The 23701-nt window shown below is 37.6% G+C and overlaps 2 protein-coding genes across 2 annotated transcripts in view; one reads left to right on the forward strand and one right to left on the reverse strand.

The window, feature by feature from the left end:
- Nucleotides 1-23701, forward strand: part of DERA (deoxyribose-phosphate aldolase) — a 363055-nt gene that overhangs the window by 275531 nt on the left and 63823 nt on the right. The gene's annotated exons all lie outside the window — the stretch shown is intronic.
- SLC15A5 (solute carrier family 15 member 5) overlaps nt 5369-23701 on the reverse strand; it is an 82058-nt gene continuing 63725 nt past the window's right edge. The window contains 2 exon segments of the mRNA XM_004281107.3: nt 5369-5560; nt 11512-11620. Of these exon segments, the coding sequence (XP_004281155.2) occupies nt 5413-5560; nt 11512-11620 (257 nt within the window). The 3' untranslated portion in view covers nt 5369-5412.

Below are 23701 nucleotides of genomic sequence, written 5' to 3' on the forward strand. Positions count from 1 at the left end.
TCTGGCATTTCTGACAGAGAGCTCTTTCTCTTATTTTAAAATTTAGCAAAAAAAAAATAAAATAAAATAAAATAAAATAAAATTTAGCATATTCTCTCGACTTGCCTTCTCGTTTTGCTTCCAGAGATTGCTTTGGGAAAATGAAAACTGACATGATGACGACATGTGTGCTTTCTTGGTAGTTTCTTCAATGTTATGGTGACTTCCCCCTGATTTTTGCCAAATTTCCGCCACCCGTTGATTCCATTTTTCTCCTTATATCCCTGGTACCAGTGTTACCTTGCTCTTTGCGTAAATGTCATTAAATGTGCTCCTGACTTGCTGCTACCATGGTAATAGACACTTGTCATAGGCTCTTGACTCATTACTGTATTTATATGAGACTTGGTCACTTGTGGTTTAGCAAACTGAAGCAACAACCTGATTCCCAGCCAGTAAATGGATTCAAACCTGTCTAAGATGGGTGATAGATTAAGGTTTGGGTGCTATTATTATTTAGTAATTAGGAAAGTCTCTGAGTAGACTAGTGACAATGTATCACTTGGGGAAAAGATCTTGGCTGTCAAATAGCATCCATTCTACTGTAGACAACCTCAGTGGGACACAGAGCCAGAGAGAGAGAGAGCGCTGAGAGACAGAGAGAATGAGACAGAGAGACAGAGATAGGCAGAGAGAGACGGAGAGGCTGGATCTTGACATCACGATCCCTGATTATCTTTGACACTTCCACTAAGCTCACTGGAGAACAGGGCTGGAGGCATCCCAGGAATGTCTGTGGAGAGGCTAAGGAAGTGGAGAGACTAGTTGACCTAAGGCTCCATCTTGATCTAATGATGACTGTCATTTGAGGAACAGACAGCTTACCTTGTGATTTAAGGGAACACCCTACAAGGATCCCTACAACAGTTTTTTTTTTTTTGCGGTACGCGGGCCTCTCACTGTTGCGGCCTCTCCCGTTGCGGAGCACAGGCTCCGGACGCACAGGCTCAGCGGCCATGGCTCACGGGCTCAGCCGCTCCGTGGCATGTGGGATCTTCCCGGACCGGGGCACGAACCCGCATCCCCTGCATCGACAGGCGGACTCTCAACCACCGCGCCACCAGGGAAGCCCTCCTACAACAGTTTTGAGATAGAAGTACCCACTCACTACCATAGAGTCTGAACTTCTGCCCTTAGAGTCATGCCTTTGGGTGTAAGCAGGAGAACAGTAATTATTCACAAAACGGGAGAGAGGGGCCACTACCTAGGGGTGTTAAAAGTACCTGTTGTTTCCATCCAGCAACGACTGATGGAAGAAGTCACGTTCTTTTGTGTTGGGACAGAAAGAGACTGAAATCCCTTGGACTAAGGCATTGTATTCCATGGAATTGCCCTGAGAATACATAAAGATCTATTGCAGACAACAGCTTTACCGCGAGGCAGCGATATAGAGAGGGCTAGCCCCTGGAATCTGTAGTCAGGATCCCTAGGTCCAAATTTTTACTCTGTCCATGCTGCATGTATAACCTTTGGCAAATTATTTATTTTTTGGCCACACCGCATGGCATGTGGGATCTTAGTTCCCCGACCAGGGATCGAACCCGTGCCCCCCGGCACTGGAAGCACAGAGTCTCAACCACTGGACCACCAGGGAAGTCCCTGGAAAGTTATTAACTCCTTTGTGCTTCATGTTTCGTATCTGTAAAATGGGGTCTACAATTGTACTTATAGAGTTACTGTGATGATTAATGAGTTAATATTAAATAAAAACACTTAGAACAGTGTCTTGTACTCAGCAAGTACTACAGGAGTCTTCACAAATCTTAATCACATTTTGGGGGGTGAATTTGTTTTTCTTAACTCGTTCTTTCCTAAGCAGTTTGGAATTGACTATAGCACATCTGAGGGCATTTTGTTGAAAGGGGAAGGAAAGGATGCTTTTGAGCCCAAGACCCTCTTTCCCGACCCCAGTGTGGTCAGTCTGGGCAGGTCTTTTCAGTGCGGTGCTTCTGGCAGCCTAAAGTCCACATGAGGGTAGTGCCTGGCTCCACAGAGGAAGCTGAGGGCAGGGAAAGAGATGTTAGAGACATGCTGTTTTGGGTAACCATTAGAAACATGCTGTTTTGGGTAACCATTTTGTCAGAGTCTCTGACCCCAATGTGGTCTTTCTTTTCATTCTTGTTCCCTTTTGGATTATTCAGAGAGTGTTTCACCTGAGTGGCTGGGGATGATCCAGTGTTGGTGACATTATGAGTGTCATTTGTAGAAGGGGCTGGCTCTTTAGAGACAGAGGGACCAAGGTTCTAGTCCTGTGACATCCAGTATCTCTGTGACTCTCGATAATGTCTCAGAGCTGCAATGTCTCATGTACAAAATGGGCATGCCAAAATGTGCCTACTTCCCAGGATTGGTGCCAACCAAATGTGACGATCCATGTGACAGCAACTTGTAAACTGTATAGGGTTGTTATTATGAGTGGGTCCTTTCATTTCCCTGTTCTCTACAAGCAGACCTGAATGTTAACAGCACCTGTGTGCTGTCATCACTTGGCTGCTGAATTCATTTAAGAACCTTACCCATAAGCCTGTGACCGGTAATTGTATGTCAGCTTCTCTAGCAGTGGCGATGGGCTATGCCCACCGCCGACTGGTTCACGGTCCTAATGCTGAAGCTCTTTTCTCATCCAACAAGAGATCCTGACAGTTTTCAGAAGGGGTGATTCTCCCTCCTTCAATTTGTAAATCACATAATATTAGTGGGAAACTTTTTGGAATCATGAGCTGTATTTTGGTGATACTGTTACTCTGATAGTCGACAAAACACTTTCAGAAACCAAGAGAATTAGAGGTTGGCCAGAGTGGAATGAATGCTATGGAGTGAATGCTATATATCAAGATTACCTGAAGGGGATATGAGAGAGAAGGGATTAAACCGAGTAAAGAGATGAGGGGTAATATCCCAGAAGCTTGAAAAAATTTACCAACTCCCAGGAGCAGATTTCTGAGTGTTATTAAAAAAAGTCCCACTGATGGAAACATTTTCACTAGCAAATTTACATAATAAGAATATGGTTTTCTTAATTTTGTATACAGGCTCAATGCAGTGACTTTTGGCTGCATTGGATTGAAGCGTTACAAGAAAAAAAGAAAGAGGAAAGAGATGTGGACGTCAGTTATGGATAGACTCAGCTGGGGTCAGATCTGTGCCCTGCAGGTCACAGAAAACATTTTCAAGTACCTTGCCTTTCAGGTCTCCCTCGTGGACAGAAATAGAGCACCGAAGATGCTTCTTAGGGAAGACTTCATTTTCCCAATCTTTTACAACTGAAAAATGGAGCAAATGAGTGGCTGGGTACAGACCCTTGACATCAAGTGACTGGGAGTCAATGCAACACTGCAGGGACACAGAACTTTGCCAGCCAATGAGCACATTACGGGAGAAATACAGTACAGAACCCAGCAGTCTCCTACAGACAACGCATCCCTTTAAGTTAATTGGTGTTACAGAGAAGCTGAAATGCTCCGCTTATTTACAAAGCTACAGATTTATGTAAAGCAAAACCAATTACACTTAATGCCTAAACTATTCCAGGTGCTCAGTGATAATGTTGCTAAGCACTAGACAAGAAACTAGTGCATGAATGCATCCTGTTTCCAATGGAAGCGTGTGTAGTTCCCGCAGTTTAGCTAATCATGAGTGTCAGCCCCGATGTGAGAATTCTAAGCTCTTTTGGTGTTCGCTTAAGGTCATCTTTATAATTCTGTAGCTCTCTTTTCATCTCTAAGGATGAGTGAAAGCATAATGAGCACCTTTTTCTATTATGATGTAGAAATTAAGGAGAGGAAGGCAAATTTGGGGCGGTGGGGAGGGGGAACAACAATATAAGGCAAACCCTTTTTCTAATGGTGAGAGGGACCGTTAGAGCTTCTGACTTGTACTGAGACGAGATGTTTAAAGGTTTCTTGATCTTTGGGGTGTTCATTAAACCCAAATCGCAAACTTGGCATTTAACGTTTTGCAGCAAAGAAAGATTCTAAGGAAGATCAAGGACCGGCCTCAGTGTTTCGTCAGAGAACAAATGCTGAAAAAAGAAGGATTTAAAAAAGTTACAGGGCAAGAATTTTTGTCTGTAAGAGTTTGTCTTTTCATTTGTCCTCAGAACAAACAAAAAATAGTTTGAGTAAGAGAAACACCTGGTGCTTTACAGCTGTTCTTTTGCAATTAAAAATGCATATCGCACCTAATCAAGATGTGTAAATCTTTTATTCTACAGATCTAAAATATTTTAGGTCACAAGGGAGGTGCTTAACTGCAGAATCATTTGCAATCAGCTGATAAACACCCCTCTCCTATCCAGCTTGAACTGTCCCTTAAAGCAGTGGTGCTCAGATTTCAGGGAGCGTAAGAAGACTTGGGAAGGTTTGTTAGAACTGCCGATTCCTGGAAAAAGGTTTGGGTTAAAGCAGTCTATGGTAGGGGCCAGAAAGAGGTGCCTGAAGCAGGGGGTCCTTAACAAAACTTTGACAAGCACTGCTACAAAGATTTGGGACACTAGTTGTATTTGCCTTTTTTTTCTTTTTCTTTTTTTTGGTTTAAATGAGTTTTTTCACATTTCTTTGCTTATACGGGAAAAATCTCTTTTAGAAGGTAATTTTCTGAGTGCGTCTGAACTGGTAGCAGTGGAGACTAAAAGACATCCTTTGGACTAGGGAATCTCTTTAAGCATCCCTGATTGATTTGATCACTTGCCCTTCCCCCAACACTCATTTAACCTTCCTTAATTTTCTTCTTTCAATCGATCGCAATAATTCCATCATTTCCATTTATTTTACAGTTTCTTCGGTATGCGAATATTCTCTTTTTGTTAAGGACCTCTATTTTAGTAGTGTTGCTCTTTGATTCAGAGAATATTTCCTTAATTCATAACTTGATAGTGTAATAGCAAGATGAAGTATAGTGAAATTGTGTATAGGTTTATTATTTACTCTGACATAGACAGTATATGATCACTATGCCTGACATGCAGTAAGTACTCAATAAATGCATTGAAAGAAAGAATGTTAACATACTGTTATTTTGATTCTAAGGACACATGAAAACTAAAAAATGTCATATAGGTTGCTTATAATGGCCAAACCATTGTAAAAAGTTTTAAAATATTGTGATGCATAGGAAATATTAACTTTTTGTTGTCATAGAGTAATTACTTAGACTTTGAAATTACTTCATTAATTCAAAGGCATAACATGTTAATGCAAAAGCGTAATAGTCATAATTATGACTAGAGGAGTCATAATTAGTCTTTGTAAAGTACACAGATAATATTCATAAGGCCACCTCACACATATTAGCCCTAAAACGAAAACGCATAGTGTCTAGCCGAAGAAAACAGTGAATACTCTGCTCATAAGACAGGTTGAGTCAAACAGAGTTTCACAGGGCTGTTTCCCAAAGATCAATACTCGAAGAAAATTCCTGTGTACTGCCATAAAATTTCAGAGACTTTTCATGGAGGGGAAGTGTTTCTTCAAGATTACTTCCGCTGATGTTCTGGGCATTAAAATGATTTAGATTACAATATCTAAAAAAGAAAGAAAGCAAGCTTTTTTTAGGACCAAATGTAGAGGACCTGATAAATCATTTACCTTCACCCTGTGCTTGTCTTACTTTTATTATAGGCCCATAGATACTGGCACAACAGTGATGATTATTTAAGAGCACCGCTCACCAGAACAGTCTTTATAAAACGACAAAAGGAGTTTTAGGACATATTAAGGTGCCTCACGAGGACCTTTAGATGGCGCTCTTTTACAACCTGCAGTGAGTCTGACAGTGAGAGAACTGGAAAGTCTGGAATTATCAACCTTGTAGATTTCATGGTGGCAGAAGTCGAAAGATTTATCAGGTGCACTGAGGGTTTGTAAATTCGGTGCTGAGACTGTGTGGAAAACACCACTGTCAAAGAAAAAAATCCATGAACATATTTCTAAAATGTGTGCCCTCTATCCTTGACTCAAGAAAAATCTTCTAAGTGCCAGGCAGCGTGCTAGGGTCCAGTGCTCACCCTAACGTACCGAATTCTCACTCTAACCCTGGAAGGGTGGAACCATCCCCATTTCACAGACAGAAATACTGAACTTCTAGGAGGTTAAATAAGTTGCTTAGGGTTTGTATGAGTAATAGTTGGCAGAGCCTGGGTTTGAAACCAGAAGTCTCTTATTCAGAGTCCTGGCCTTTTCCCTCTATGGCACGCTGCCTCTAAAGGCAACTTACTTCTTAAACATTTTTGAAGAAGTTCCAGGAGGAGAGGAATTTCAGACTGCTTTAGTCACTGCTGTATTCCTAGTACCTTGATCAGTGCCTGGTACATAGCAGATGTACAATAAATATTGGTTGAATGAACAAATGGTCAAGGGCCATACGTTCAATTTTATCAAATGGACCTAAGTCTTTGAGGTCAGACATTTCTTCTTTTTTTGATTTGTGAAAGTTTCCAATGCTAGAGAGTTTTACCTTCTTTTCCTTCTTAATATATTGCTAGCGATAACTGTAAGAAAAGGATATGCTTGAATGACCGGTCATTTTTCTCTGATTTATGTCTCTTTCAATAATCATTGCAGGTTATGCACAAAAGATTACTGGTATCATTAACAAAATAAGCACAATGATATCAACTTCGTAAGATGTGTTTTACAACATTGGAGGGACGGTGGTGTCAAGTTGTAATAACAAATACGCTTCTGCTCTCTCCCCCCATAAACATCTGTAAATACCCTTTATTTTAGCATTTGATGTAGGATACATAGTTATAGTAAGGACTGTAGAGGTGTTTGTATGATACTTTTCAGCAAGGAAAGACATTTCATCCACCTACTTCCTCCACCCCCAGCCTGGAGAGCCTCAGGTGTGTCATGTCACCACTGCCCTATTTCAGATTTGATTGAGGGGGACTCTAATACAGACAGAGGCAGAGGAAGGGGACTGTTTGTAATGGAAGGTACATCTGGACTGACATTCGTGGAATAGTCCTAATTATACTCAGTTAAGTGACCTCCTACTGACCCCTACAAGATTAGTTTGGTTCTAGGACTTACACCAGGATTGTTGCACACTAATATAAACTTGATGGTAGGTGCCCTCAGGTGCTAACACAAACCTAATTCCACCTGTATATTAGCGAGGCTGCTGTTTCATCATTAATCCACTGGTCTCAAGATCTTGGGGACAAGAATAACTTGAGACTGTCCTATTCTTGATAGATTTGTCACCAGTATCTGGCTCTGAACAAATACACCTTTGGGTTTGGTAAAAATTGGATTGTGATTGGAAGTATATTAAGATCAAACACCATCTGACTTATAAATAATATGTTTCAATAATGCAGTCCCGGGGCCGCCTGTGTTTTCCCCTGTTTCTTTGCATCCTTATTGTTCGTTAGGGTTTCACAGAAACAATCAGTATAGAAATAAGCTGGAATCATGCACTTCTCACTGCAGACAGTGATCCGATGCCTTGGATTCCAGATAGTTCTTTGGTTAACTCTTTTGATTTGGCCCCTTGGATCCCAGTGGGAAATAGATACCCAAGGCAATGTGTGCCTTTGAACTAATGTAGTTGGTTCTAGCTACTTAATCTCTGCAGGCAAATTTTTCAGATTCTCCTTTCTTGTGAAACATGACACACATTCTCTTCTTGTGGCGGCTGATCAACAGGTGGTGGTGGGTATAGTTAGTTGAACTGAAGGGACTGGTTTCCTCCCGCACGAGAGTTAAGGGGCCGTCAGGGAGCAGGAAAAGGGCTCCTCTATGGCACTTAGAGGCAGCAGGGTCTAGGAGAAAGTGTATGGGCTTTGGAGACAAAGTAGGGTTTGCATCCTACTTGTGTGAACTTAGTCAATTTACTTGGTTCGATTTTCACTTTAGTTTTCTTACTTATAAAGTGGAATGGTATGATCTCCATAACAGGGAGGGGGACAAACCTGCTGCTTAAGACGGAAATGCTCAACACATGGAAAATTAATTTCTTTCCTTCCTGCTTTGTTTCACCCTCTCTTTTTTACCTTCCCTCAAAAAGTATGCAGGAGAAAAGAAAGTATACAGGAGATGGAGAAGATTTGGTAAGACTCCAATTTCTTTCTGAATAAGCCCTACATTATCCCTTAGTTCCTTTCATCTTTGGTTCCTCCAATCTCTGGTTCTTTGTATTTTTTATTCTCGCCTCCTTCTCTGAACCCCAACTCTACCATCTCTCACTTTACAGTAACTCACTTGCTCGACAGTCACAGAAGAATCATACTTAAATGTTTTGAGTACTAGATGCCAGCTCCTTGTAGACCAGTACTTTGTTTTCTTTGGTTTTATTTTTCTAGTGCTTGGAACAATGCTTAACATGTTGGTTAAATGAATGGATAAATGAATAAATGAGTCAGTCCCTGAGCTAGTAGGTTTTTGGTTCCAGCACTAGCTCTACCTGAATTCAGCCCACAATCATGGTCATCTTAACCATATCTCAGCATGAGTCTAGGTAAAGAATAAAAAGAAGGGAGCATAAGGCAACATATGAAGCCATTATTATTACTGCTAACACTTTGGCAATTTACTCATCCTCACAGCAACCTTCTGACACAGTTACCATTCTTATTATTTCCTTTTTACAAAGTAGAAATTGAGGCTTAGCAGGGTTAAACAGCTTAAAGTTTGTGCAGCTAAGTTGTGGGACTGGATTCAACTGGGCTGCCTCTAGAGACTGCCTTTTAAACTACTTCATGAAAGACAGGGTCAACTCTTACAGTGGGAGAGTAACTGAAATTGAGAAAGAACACAGGTTTGTGAGAATTAGTGGATGGGCACCACTTGTGTTTGGAGGTGATGGACAGAGGGGAGAAAGGTCTTGCCTTCAATTTCAGTTTTTGATGCCAACACATTTTGCTGCAAAGCTGGGGACATTTCTGTTGAATCCTTCTGCAAGAATCTGACTTTCTAATTTGGTTTTCAATCTAAGAATGAGACAGGCATTTTAGGGAAATTATGCATCCTGGAGGGTCACTTCGATAATATACACTTTGGAAGGTAAGAAATTTTAAAATTCGGGGAGCCATTAAAACTTTTGATTTTGTCATTAATTCTGTCTTGCGTGAGGTTTAAGTGCCTCTCTTATACTGGACCGTAAGCTCCGTGAGAGCAGGGACATAGGTGACACTAAACATATACTGATACTGACTTTATGTCCTTCTAATTTCTTACAGTGCCTATCACATGACTGATGTTCCAAAAGAGATTTAGTAGATGAACAAAAGAATAATTCAGGCAGGGAATAAGTGGCAATAGATGAGATACTAAATAGATGAATGAATGAAAAGAAGTGAGGAAAATAAAAATCTGTTTAGTTCCTGCTATGTGGCAGACATCGCACCTGGTCCTTTATCAACAGAGACTCAGAGAGGTTAGAGAATTTGCTCAAAAGAACACAGCCATCCAAGAATACGTCAGTGAGAGGGAGACAGGCTGGCAATGGATGGATGGTAGATAATACATATTAAGCCACTGAATGGTCTCAGGTGACTGACTGGCTAAATGATTTTGCACAGTTTGTTATTGACCTTGAAATGGTCACTGCTGATTTAAAGGCCTGAATGGAATCCAAATCTTAAGCATCATTAGATTTCTAGCTATTTGTTTAATGATATTTGCTTTTAATGATAATGACTCATTCATTCTTATTATTGATATGGTTATTTCTAACTCTAAAATGGTACTATATGGTGGAGAAAAAAATCTTGTTTTAGAATTGAGCAAAGAACTATTTTATTATAAGGACCAATGGAAAAAGTGAAGTCTATACTGGCACAAAAACAGAAATATAGATCAATGGAACAGGATAGAAGGCCCAGAGATAAGCCCACAAACATATGGTCACCTTATTTTTGATAAAGGAGGCAAGAATATACAGTGGAGAAAAGACAGCCTCTTCAGTAAGTGGTGCTGGGAAAACTGGACAGCTACATGGAAAAGAATGAAATTAGAACACTCCCTAACACCATACACAAAAATAAACTCAAAATGGATTAGAGACCTAAGTGTAAGGCCAGACACTATAAAGCTCTTAGAGGAAAACATAGGCAGAACACTCTAGGACATAAATCACAGCAAGATCCTTTTTGACCCACCTCCTAGAGAAATGGAAATAAAAACAAAAATAAACAAATGGGACCTAATGAAACTTAGAAGCTTTTGCACAGCAAAGGAAACCATAAACCAGACGAAAAGACAACCCTCAGAATGGGAGAAAATATTTGCAAATGAAGCAACTGACAAAGGATTAATCTCCAAAATTTACAAGCAGCTCATGCAGCTCAATATTAAAAAAACGAACAACCCAATCCAAAAATGGGCAGAAGACCTAAACAGACATTTCTCTGAAGAAGACATACAGATTGCCAACAAACACGTGAAAGAATGCTCAACATCACTAATCATTAGAGAAATGCAAATCAAAACCACAATGAGATATCACCTCACACCTGTCAGAATGTCCATCATCAAAAAATCTACAAACAATAAATGCTGGAGAGGGTGTGGAGAAAAGGGAACCCTCTTGCACTGTTGGTGGGAATGTAAATTGATACAGCCACTGTGGAGAACAGTATGGAGGTTCCTTAAAAAACTAAAGATAGACCTACCATACGACCCAGCAATCCCACTACTGGGCATATACCCTGAGAAAACCATAAATCAAAAAGAGTCATGTACCACAATGTTCATTGCAGCTCTATTTACAATAGCCAGGACACGGAAGCCACCTAAGTGTCCATCGACAGATGAATGGATAAAGAAGATGTGGCACATATATACAATGGAATATTACTCAGCCATAAAAAGAAACGAAATTGAGTTATTTGTAGTGAGGTGGATGGACCTAGAGTCTGTCATACAGAGTGAAGTAAGTCAGAAAGAGAAAAACAAATACCGTATGCTAACACATATGTATGGAATCTAAAAAAAAAAAAAAAAAAAGGTTCTGAAGAACCTAGAGGCAGGACAGGAATTAAGATGCAGATGCAGAGAGTGGACTTGAGGACACGGGGAGGAGGAAGGGTAAGCTGGGACGAAGTGAGAGAGTGACATGGACATATATATACCACTGAATGTAAAACAGCTAGTGGGAAGCAGCTGCATAGCACAGGGAGATCAGCTCAGTGCTTTGTGACCACCTAGAGAGGTGGGATAGGGAAGGTGGGAGGGAGACGCAAGAAGGAGGAGATATGGGGATATATGTATACGTATAGCTGATTCACTTTGCTATACAGCAGAAACTAAACATTGTAAAGCAATTATACTCCAATAAAGATGTTAAAAAAAAAGAGAAAAGAAAAAGTGAAGTCTAAATGGAAATTTCTTGCTCCGAATATCTGTTAAATTTCTCTAATATGCTAACTGGTCCAGTCATGGAATACAGGATTCCCATTGGCTCAGTGATGGCTCCCAGATCACTCTTTCATGGACTCAGAAATTGTTCATCTTACCACACACTTACCTTTGTGAAACACTCCAGAACCCCAGGACGTTCAACAACGTTAATGATGCCAAGAAGAAGAAGCAGCTTTCTAAATTGCCTTTGTTTAATGTGTTTGGAAACCAATTGCCTGTTTGGAACAAATGTAATTGTTATTCAACTGTGGAGTTGTAAGTTTCTGTGAATATTTTATCATGCCATAATTCATAGAGCTTTATTCGCTTGAATAATATCTACAAAGCAAAAAAGCACATCTGAAACTCAGAGTTAAAATTCATTTAATTCTGTAATTAACAGTAAAATAATAAGCAAGGCAGGCCAAATGTTTTGAAGGTCAAAAAAACTTGATTTGCATAACACAATATAGGTGTCAGAAGAGCTGGGTTCTTCCGGGTAACTGGGTAACCCTGATTATGCTATAATCAGGTAACCCTGATTATGCTATTAATTTGCAGAAACCACATTTGTCTTTTTCATCCTTATATGTCTAATATCTAGAACAGTGCTTGGCACCCCCATAGGGATTGTTTGGTAAATATACATTGAATGTATGAAAAATATTTACCATCACCAGATAGCTGGTTGCATGTGCTAATTGTAAGGCTAGTGAGATAATATATGTAGATGTCAGATATTACTTTATTTTGACAACTTAGATAAGATAATCCAGTGTTACCTTGTTATAATATCACAGACCCTGTCAGTCAAATACTTGCAGTCTCTGGTTGATGTGAAGATTTTCTTTTAACCTGATGAGTGATTCCTTCAGTTTAATACCCCTAAGTAAGGAATCCTCACTTCCTTTTGATGTCCAACTGAGTATATATGAAACTAATTAGGATTCAGGTAATTTCTTTTACTTTGCTCCTAAGTTGTGACTTTTGCTTTGGTCTTTGCTAGAACTCTCTTTTCATATCTACACCTACGTATCTATATCCATATTATCTCTATGTCTTACACACACATTCAATTTTTCTTCAGTTGGTTTCGAGATATTATCAAATACATTATATGAAATATGATGTATTATATCATATATATTATACATGCAGCACTTATTTTTATGCAATACTTTAAAAACAGCAATGGAATCTTAGTATTAACAAATATATCACACATATATAGCATTACAGAAGTTTAAAAGATTGATTAAAAGGTGAACTCTATCTTCAGAGAGAGAACTTAAATTCAATTGCTGTTCTGAATGGGGAGAATATTTCCCCTCAAAATGTTATGCAGTATGAGAGCAGGAATGGATCATCTGTGAACAGTCAGATGCCAAGGTTCTTGGCATTTCCTTGCTTTTTTACAGGAGCGGCTCCTACATTGGGTTGTGAGCAATCTGTCTACGTCCCAGTAGACTTGATCTTCAGTGTCATCTTTCGCACATGGGTTATGGGTTGCTTCCTGAACTAGAATATGGTTCTTGGCCTCTCCCTTGACAGTGTATACTTTTAAATGGGGTTTGAATTAAATGCTCTGTTCAAGGTTGATAGTCAGCAAGTGCATAAGCATGACAGCTGTGAATAATTGTGCCATTTCCCATTTAAAGCTGCTTCTCTTCTGTCATTTAACTTCCCAATGACTATTATTATGGACAACCATGAAAATTAGCTTGTGTCCACTATAGTCTAGGACCTATAATGAAATCTGGTACTGAGTTTAAAGCTATTTTGTAAGTTCTACTTCCCCATTTTATTAAGTTGTGTTCTGTTACAATAGAAATGTATGGTTTTATTGCTATATTGACATGCTGCCTTTATCTGATATTTAGGAGACATTTCCCTGAATGTTTCCCTCTATGTCTGTCTGTCGGGTATTGTGTAACCCTCTTAATGTGTGTGTGTGTGTGTGTGTGTGTGTGTGTGTGTACAGAAACTAAACAGTTGATTGTACTTGAATGGGGGAGTCAGGGTAGAGAGGTCAAGGTACGCTGAGATAGCATCACACTTATTTTCAGGAAGAACTAAGCCATCCTGCTAAGCCTATTCAAACAGTCCTGTTTCCTTATTTCTCTTGAATTAATATCCCACTCATATTTTTGTCCTTTTCATTTCACATAAGCGCTTTGCATGTCATGCGATTATACCATTTTATCACCGTGTTTCTCTGGCTAGAGTAAAAGGAGTTTGCACAGAGTATGCAAAGCCTCAGAATTAACATGGCATTAATTCTTCCCGGAGCATGCATTTTGGTCCATAACAAGTAATTGGAAAGACTATCTTTATTCTATAACGAAGTCAGCTGAGGGAGAAGAATATCAATTTTGTAAGATCTTTAAAGGTAATACATAGTATTTCCAAGAAATTGTGCAATTACAGCGAATACCAGCCTATCAGGAGATGGCGCTAGATCCCCCGGGCATGACGGTGTGCTTGCGTCTCTGTCACTGGGGTTGCCGGGGTGGGCACGCATGAGAAGCACTGTGACTTGGCATTATGTGCATGTGGGCTGACAGGAGGATGTCGTACTAGGAAAGTTAAAGGCAGTGGAAATTTACGAGTAACACAGGATATTTTGTGAGCGGAATTATTTTAAAAATAAAACGAAAGAGTGCCGTACCACCTGTTCAGACTCCTGATAATACTCCTCTATTGTTTCTTTATTTCTTTTTAAAAATTTTTATTGGGGTATAGTTGATTTACAATGTTGCATTAGTTTCAAATGTACAGCAAAGTGAATGTTATACTTATAGCCACTCTTTTTTAGATACTTTTCCCATATAGGCCATTACAGAGTATCGAGTAGAGTTCCCTGTGCTATACAGTAGATCCTTATTAGTTATCTATTTTATATAGAGTAGTATTCTTTCTTTTTTTTTTTTTCGCGGTACGTGAGCCTCTCACTTTTGTGGCCTCTCCCGTTTGCCGAGCACAGGCTCCGGACGCGCAGGCTCAGCGGCCGTGGCTCACGGGCCCAGCCGCTCCGCGGCACGTGGGATCTTCCCGAACTGGGGCACGAACCCGTGTCCCCTGCATCGGCAGGCGGACTCTCAGCCACTGCGCCGCCACCAGGGAAGCCCTAGTATTCTTTCTTAAATACCATTTTCAGCTGTCTTCCTAATGCTGAGCTCATTCCAGCGCCATATTTTGGCCTTCTTTAGCTATAATTTAACATTGACTGTATAGCTAATTTACATGGTGAGCTTTGTGGTAAAGAGAACCGTCACCAGAATTGATAACGTGGAACAAACACTAGCATCAAGTTGGAGAGAGAGATTCTTCATGAAGCTTAAATTTGTTTTATATGTATAGAGCGATTGTGTCTATGTAAAGAGATAGCATTGGGTATAAAAAGATACCCAATGGAAATAGCATGGGCTTTGGAATCAGAGAACTTTTGAAGTCTCTGTTATTTAATAGCTTTGTTGTTGGGCATTTGCTCAACTGGACCCCTTCAACCTTGGTTTCTCCTCTCTAAAATGACAGCAGTCCCTCTCTCACTGAGCTGTTATGAGAAGTAAAAGAGATAATAGAAGTCAAGGGTTAGGCACAGAGGAGGCACCCATAAGAATTAGGCTGTCACCTCTCCCCTCTTTAGAGATGCTCATATGAAATCACGTAGCCTCAGCTTGATCTTGGGCCCATTTCCTGTTAGATACTTCTTCATGTTCTGTGTGCCTTTTTTCTTTTTTCTTTTTATCATTATCCCAGGACTGGTTGTAAAATGTTCCATTTAACATTGTCAGTTGACTCAGCTCTTAGGTACTATAACTTTATTTTAGGAGCTTATAAACTTTTATTGTCATCATTCACATTTGTGCCATTTTTCATCTGACATTTCTAGTACCTGGTTGAAATCGGGAGTATCCTTGCAAAAGGAGACAAAGTGAAGACTTTAGGTCTCGAATGGGACTAACTAGACTTCTCTAGATCTTAGCTGGGGTGGACAGGCAGGTTATCAACATGAGAAGAAAATAGCCACGTAAAGAGTCCAAGGAATGACAAAGTGCTATTTGTTAATGCTGACAGTGGGCCCCAGTTACGTACTTTAATTGTATAACCAGCTAGTTAGTAATGAGTGTTAGGCTGTTGAGGTAATAGAGCACTCACAAAATATTTGGCATTGCTCACAGTTTCCTCAAATATCTCTTGCTCAGCTAGGTTTATTTGTTCATTTGAAAATCATTTGTTAAGAAATTTTTATGTGCCAGGAAATGGGCATTCCAAGTTGCTTAAGAAAGGGAGCTCATGGATTAGTAAGGGAGACACGCACACCCCTTTTAATTGCACTTCACAGATACTTCATGTTTTACAAACTGAAGGTTTGTGGCCACTCTTGTCAAGCAAGTCTATCAGTGCCATTTTCCCAAAGGAATTATTTTTTAATTACCGTATGTACATTGTTTTTTATACATAATGCTATTGCACACTTAATAGACTACAGTACAAGGAATGTACAGTGTAAACAAAACTTTTATATGCACTCGAAACCAAAAAAATTCACATGACTTGTTATTGCTTTATTTGTTTTACGAACCTGCAGTGTCTCCGACGTATGTCTGTAATTACTCTCAAGCATTAGACTTTATAGATACTAAATAAAATGTTTCTATTTATCTTAAATGATCATGGTCATTTTAGAGATAAACAGACTATAGACTTATCTAAGCTAGTTCTTGTATGTTATTGACTAAAGGGTGAAGACACAGAGAGGTAAAGGGAATCATGGCTCAGCAGAACCCTCACTTCTTACCCTCACCACTGCATGAATACAGCCCCCTACTGGCGCTAACAGAACTACTAATTTTATGACTTTCCTTAGCATCTCAACAGTTTAAAAACATCTGGACAGCAGTCTTTGACATAGCTTACCCCAAATAACGTTTAAAATACCTAAGATGGCATTTCCACCTAAATCCTGGGATTGACCTATCGTGAGACTCAACCTATCATGAGACTCTTGCGGTAATTTACACTAAATTTAAGGCTTTTGGAACGGGATTGAAAAAATACATACGGTGACCCACACATGCTATGAGGCTATAAACAGCGCAAAGCTGCTGACGTGAAAGAGGAACATACTTTATTCCTGTCCCATCTTATGCCCTGGATTATAAGGCCTAACATTTCGTGTGCTGCCTTTCCGTCTTGAGTGTCACAGGGCCCCAAGGGCCTGACCACACATTTCCCTGCTTCCTTTGTCAGATATGTTCCCCACACGGGGATATCGTCCCCGCCTAGCTAGTTCCCTATTAGCCAGACCAGCTGCACTCCACTCGGTCCTCAGCCTAACAGATTTCACTTCCTTACCAGCTTTCAACATTATTCAGACCAGTAATCACATCCTCCTGTAGATCACCTCACTGCTTTGTTGCTACAGACCCTGCTTGTTCCCTCTCTTCCTCAATGCAACCCCACAGGGCCAGGCATGGCATGCTCTGGTCCCCTGGGCTGTGAGCACAGGTGATGAATAAACTGCTGTCAGTCTCATCTGCCCACGTATTCAGCCTTCTTATGCTATTTAGGGGGAGGATTCTTCCCTCCCCAATGGGGTGAATAGGAGGTGATCAGGAAGTGCCCCTACCACAGAAATCAAGGTCAATTCTAGACAGAATTATAGTATTTGATGTTGATCTAATGCATAGTTACTGTTTTGGGGAGGAGAAGTCCTCCCCTACATCCCTCTAACCAGTACCCAGCACCAAGTACGTCTGCTGCTAAACTATTGATACATGGGGGAGTGGAACTTCCATTAACCCTGAGACAAGAAGTAATGGGAGCACAGCACTGTAGTTCTCAGAAGGAAAGCATTACAGTTGAACGTGAGCGAGAGTCAAGTATGCTTGAGACTGCAAATTATAATCACACTGTCTGATCAGAGTGTTGGAGAACCAGAAAATGCTATAGATAACGTTCTCACTTTATCTCAGCAGTCTGCTTGTTGCAGTAACTTGGTTTTAATGGGGCACCTTAACAGAAGATTTTGGCAAAAATATGGAATGTGACCAGAGGTAAGGAAATCGGTATACATTCTCAGTTAGTAGATACTGCCTCTCAGTAAATCTCTACCTTGAAGATAAGTAAATAGAAAAAAAAAAATCCATATGAAGGAGGAAATGTGATGATAATATATATTATTACTGTTGCTTACAAAACACCCCAACACAAAATGACAAAGGTTAAAATAATAATAATAGTGAGAAACTCATAATAAAAATGAGAAACTCATAATAATAAAAATGAGAAACTCATAATAAAAATGAGAAACTCATAATAAAAATGAGAAACTCATAAAATAATAATAAAAATGAGAAACTCATAAAAACGAGAAACTTTGCCTCATAAGGCAAAGATGAAAATAAAATAGCAGAAAATACTGATTTCAGGAAAAATTGAATTCAAAGGAAAAACTATGTCAAAGGGACATCAAGGATCTTTTTATATTGGTAAAAAGCACAATGCAAATTGAAGATATGTCAATGAATATCCCTTAGGTAATGAAGCATAACAAAATCTGTTGGAAACACAGAAATAAATAACAGGTAGATAATTCTTGTGAATGATTACATACATCACACTTTGATCAATTTTTGATAGAATAGGCAAAAAGGAAAATAATGTAGAGAATTAGAATAATGTGATTGGCACTTTGCTGTACACCCAAAACTAACCCAATATTGTAAATCAACTATACTTCAATAAAAAAAGAATAATACAATTGGTAAGAATTTAATTAAGACCACCACATTGTTTAGTAGAAAGAAAAAAGTTATAGAACTTATAGAAGTTTAGGTAATATCAACAACAAACCAAATTCCTATAAATTGAAGATTCTGCTCCTAAATAACTAGCTGGTCAAAGAGGAAATGAAAACCACAATCACAATGTATTTAGAAAATAAAGAAAATGAGAAAATTGCATTTACAAATTTAGGCATACAGATTTAAATCCTGTTAAGAGACAGATTTAAAGGCACACTGTTTTCATTTTTAGAGTAAGAATGAGCATACATGAATTAAACATTCAACACAAAAAAAATCAGAAAATAACTTTTAAAAAATCTACGGAAAGTAAGAGGAAGGAAATAGAACAGAAAGTCAATATCTTAAAGTATATTAAATAGTTCTAAGAGCTGATTCATTGAAGGAAAATGTAACAACAGTAACAACAAAAACCCTGACAAATCCAATCAAAATACACAACAAAAGAATCAAAAGAGATAACAATGTTTAGTTATGAGTATGCTATGTTAGTGTCAAAAAATCTTATGCAAGGAGGATGATTATCTAGGAAAACATTAATTGCCAAAATAGAACTAAGAAGAGATGGAAAATCTTAATGGCGGCAAATAGCAGGAAAACGTTACAAAGAATGATTCTCAAAAGAGATATTAGGTCCTGAATGCACCTTTTAATTTTCATGGAAGGAGTGAATCTTTCCCCTGGATCTTCCAGAGCAAAAGATCATCAAGTACTGATGCTACTGAGGATTGTTTATCCCATGTATGTTAAGATGACTTCATATTGAAAAATCTATTAATTAAATATACCATAATGTCAGGAGCAGTAAGAAAAATCAAAAGGTGATCTCAAGAGCTGTTTAACAAGCATTCAATAAAATTTAACCTGATTTATTTAAATCTTAGAGAACAAGAAATAGAAATTTTCATTTTCTTATGGTAAAGAACATCATTTAAGATTATCTTTATAAACCTACAAATATGCTTAATAGAAAACTGAGAAAAATTCATATTAAGATCATGAGCAAGATAAAATGTGACTGTCTTCTGGTATTAACATTGCCCTGGAAGTGCTGTGTACTGATGAGGATGCAAAGCATAGGAGTTAATACTGAAAATAAGGATAAAAATTATATGTATCTTAAGATTAGAGAATACTGCTATAAACTTAAAAGGATCAACTAAAATATTCTCAGAAATTTACTGAGAAAGTTTAAGAAGTTGGATGCAAGATCAAGACATAAGCATTAATAATCTCCTTATATGATAGTGATGATCTCATTGAGTTGTAATGAGGGAAAATGATTCAGTTCATAATAGCAAAAAGAAAAAGAGCATAAAATGCCTACAATAACTCTAACAAGAAATGTTAAGGATATATATGAAGAAAAGAATCTTACTGAAGTAAATTTTTAAACATTGAATAAATTTAAAATGTTATACACTTAGATGGAACACTATTGTAAAAGCTTTTATTTTTTTTCCTAAAAGCTAACAACTTCTACTTATTTTATTAAATAAAAACAGGATTTGGGGAAAGCTAAAAGAATGATTTTGAAATTCATATGGAGGTATAAACCATAGGTAATATGATTCTTGTATTTATTATATTTTTATAAATGAAGAATGACCATAAGAAGGATGATTAGTAATACCTGATATGTATTATATATCATAAAACTGTAATAATTAAAAAGAGGGTGATACTAAGCTAAAATCAAGAGGCAACTGAAAGGAACAAGATGCAAAGATAGCCCTGAAACAGTCCTAAGATCACCTGAGCACTAAGGCTATATTAAAGTACACATCACGGGACTTCCCTGGTGGTCCAGTGGTTAAGACTTCACCTTCCAATGTAGGGGGTGCGGCTTTGATCCCTGGTTTGGGAGCTAAGATCCCACATGCCTCGTGGCCAAAAAACCAAAACATAAAACACAAGCAATATTGTAACAAAAATTCAATAAAGACTTTAACAATGGTCCACATCAAAAAATATCTAAAAATAAATAAAAAAATAAAGTACACGTCATTAATTAGATTCATTTCATTTATCCTATGGTTGTGGAATATTTTTGGTTTAACTAACCTTTCTCAACATACATCAAACTATGTTGTGCAACTTTTTTATTTGAATCAAATAAGTGTTATCTTTACTTAACATGAAAATTAAGTCCACATGAATGAGAAAATTCTATTCAAACTATTAATCTACTAAAATTCCATAACTATAGATAAATGCAATGAAATTAATCACAGTGATAAAAGTTGATAGAATTGATTACATATATTAGCAAAACACATGTAAAAAAACTCATCTATAAAATTAAATGTTTAGTTAAAACTGGGAAAATATTAACAATAAATGACAATGATAATATCTCTAAAGTTTCAAGGTATAGAAAGCAATAAGAAAAAACACAAATAGACCAAAAGAAGAATGGGCAAAGAATATGAGATGTCATTTTATGAATGAAAAAAAGATAGCAATGTTCATAACATTAAAAATTTCAATTTCCTGTTCTTAAAAACACAAATTAAACTAACAATGGAATATAATTTTTGCTAATCAGATTAACAAAGATTAAAATAGTAATATTCTCAGGGCTGAAATTAATACATTGAGACAATATTATCCTACCACACTGGCAGCATAATTGATGTAGCCTTTTAGAAAACAATTTGGCTTTACTTCTCAGGAGTCTTTAAAATATTTAACTTCATTGAAAACAATCACATATTCAGAATTCTATTCCACGGAGACAATAAGTTGATGTACTTTAATATTATATAAAACATGCTCACCTTAGTACTATTCGTAGCATTAGAAAATGGGAAACAACCTAAACATTCCTCAAGAAGGGAAAGGCAAATTAAATTAAGATATATATTCATCCATGCAATGAAATATATCAAGTAATTGTTAAAAGTGAGCTTTTATTCTTTTGGAGAGACATGGAAATATGCTCTCAATATTTTTAAGGAAAGAACAAAAGGTGGGTACTTGATACAAATTTATTTATTGAGCTTTCAGCAGGATTAATTCGGACACTAATTTTGCTTAAAATATATACCCATATAAATTTAATACCTACACACACAAATAAAAAAAAATTTGGAAGAAAATTTACCCAAATAATAATTGCTATTATCTTTTCAAAGTCTTTTTTTCTCCCTTCTTTTATACTTTGGATTTATTTCATCATATATTACCTTTATGGCAGAAAATTACTATTTTAAAACCACTCAATCAAACATACTTTTGAAAAAATTTGACTTCTAAAAATCATTTCTGATTTATTATAAAAGATCAGAATTGGCTGGTTTTCAGTCACAACTAACTCTTCTTCAGCAAAGTACAGGATAACAGCCTCAATATTGTAACAAGTTACGTGCTATTTACAAACCTGTCCTAAGATTTTATTTTGGAAATTATAATACCCCAAGTGACAAAAACTGGTTGATTCTGAACCCTTCAGTGACATTTCACTGTATTCTCTATTGATTTACCCAATACCTCAAGTATACATGGCATTATTTTAAGTGCTAAAGCATATTGTTTTTGATTCAAGGCAGACTTTGGCTATCTCTTTTTGGAGGAAGAGGCAGTATTTCCCCTTTTTACTAACTACTGTTTTATTCTGAAGGTAATGGAACTGTGAAAAATCTTTATTTTTTTATTTTTAAATTTTTTTATTGAAGTATAATTGATTTACAATGTTGTGTTAATGACTACTGACCAGCAAAGTGATTCAATTATACATATATATACATTCTTTTAATATTCTTTTCCATTATGGTTTATCATAGGATATTGAACATAGTTTCCTGTGCTCTACAGTAGGACCTTGTTGTTTATCCATTCTATATATAAAAGCCTACATCTGCTCACCCCAGCCTCCCACTCCATCCCTCCCCCACCACCCTTTCCCTTGGCAACCACAAGTCTGTTCTCAATGTCCATGATTCTATTTCTGTTTCATAGATAGGTTCGTGTGTGTCATATTTTAGCTTCCACATGTAAGTTATATGGTATTTGTCTTTCTCCTTCTGACTTACTTCACTTGGTATGATAATCTCTAGTTGCATCCATGTTGCTGCAAATGGCATTATTTCATTCTTTTTTATGGCTGAGTAGTATTCCATTGTATATATATATGTATCACATCTTCTTTATCCATTCATCTGTCGATGGACATTTAGGTTGTTTCCATGTCTTGGCTATCGTGAGTAGTGCTGCTATGAATATGGACGTGCATTTATCTTTTTAAATTATAGTTTTGTCCGGATATATGCCCAGGAGTGGGATTGCTGGATCATATGGTAATTCTATTTTTAGTTTTCTGAGGAACCCCCACACTGTTTTCCAAAGTGGCTGCACCAACTTACATTCCCACCAACAGTGTAGGAGGATTCCCTTTTCTCTACACCCCCTCCAGTATTTATTATTTGTAGACTTTTTAATGATGGCCATTCTGACCTGTGTGAGGTGATACCTCATTGTAGTTTTGATGTGCATTTCTCTGATAATTAGTGATGTTGATCACCTTTTCATGTGCCTATTGGCCATCTGTATGTCTTCTTTGGAAACATGTCTGTTTAGGTCTTCTGCCCATTTTTCAATTGGGTTGTTCGTTTTTTGTTCTTGAGTTGTATGAGCTTTGTATATTTTGTAAATTAAGCCCTTGTCAGTCACATCATTTGCAAATATTTTCTCCCATTCTGCAGGTTGTCTTTTCGTTTTGTTTATGGTTTCCTTTGCTGTGCAAAAGCTAAGTTTGATTAGGTCCCATTTGTTTATTTTTGTTTTTATTGAAACTTTGAAAATCTTAAAATGTGCCTTTTGAAATTTTTCAAATGATAGTTGGACACAGGGAGCAATTATCTATCTCAAACTTTGTTAGACTTTTTTAAAAGTTATTTTACAATGGGGGTCATCTAGCAAACATCCAAAATGGTTGAGACAAAACTGAAATGGGTTTTATACCTTACTTGACTTTAGGCACATCTATCACTTCACTATGTGGTTTTTGCTTGGGAGCCAAGACGTATGCAATTAAAAAGATGTAACCATCATTTTCCAGGGTGGACGTGCTTCTGTGTCCAGGGAAATAAACCCTGTGCAGTGAAAAGAGCTTTGGAATCAGGGATCCACCTTGGCTATGTGATTTGGGCAACTTGTATAGTTTTCTGAGCTCATTTTCTTCTTATTCGTGGTGAGGCTACAAATATCTACCCCCAAAGAATTGTTGTGAAGATTTAATGAAATAATATCTTTGTGAAATGCATACAGCAAGGTCTGCATATAACTGACACTTAATAAATGTTAATTTCTTTCCTTCCTCCTTTCACTAACCTGATTTAAATGCTTCATTTGAGATTCATAGCTCTACTACCTGAGTTAATTTTTAAAACACATTAATTTTCATGATACCTGAAGGAAAAAATGCCTAACAACTATATTCTAACTTTGGCTTTTCTACCACTTTTTCATATTTATCTAATAACTACTCAAATTATTATTACCCTCAAA

The sequence above is a fragment of the Orcinus orca genome, chromosome 11 (assembly GCF_937001465.1).
Source record: "Orcinus orca chromosome 11, mOrcOrc1.1, whole genome shotgun sequence".
In the NCBI taxonomy this organism is placed as follows: Eukaryota; Metazoa; Chordata; class Mammalia; order Artiodactyla; family Delphinidae; genus Orcinus; species Orcinus orca.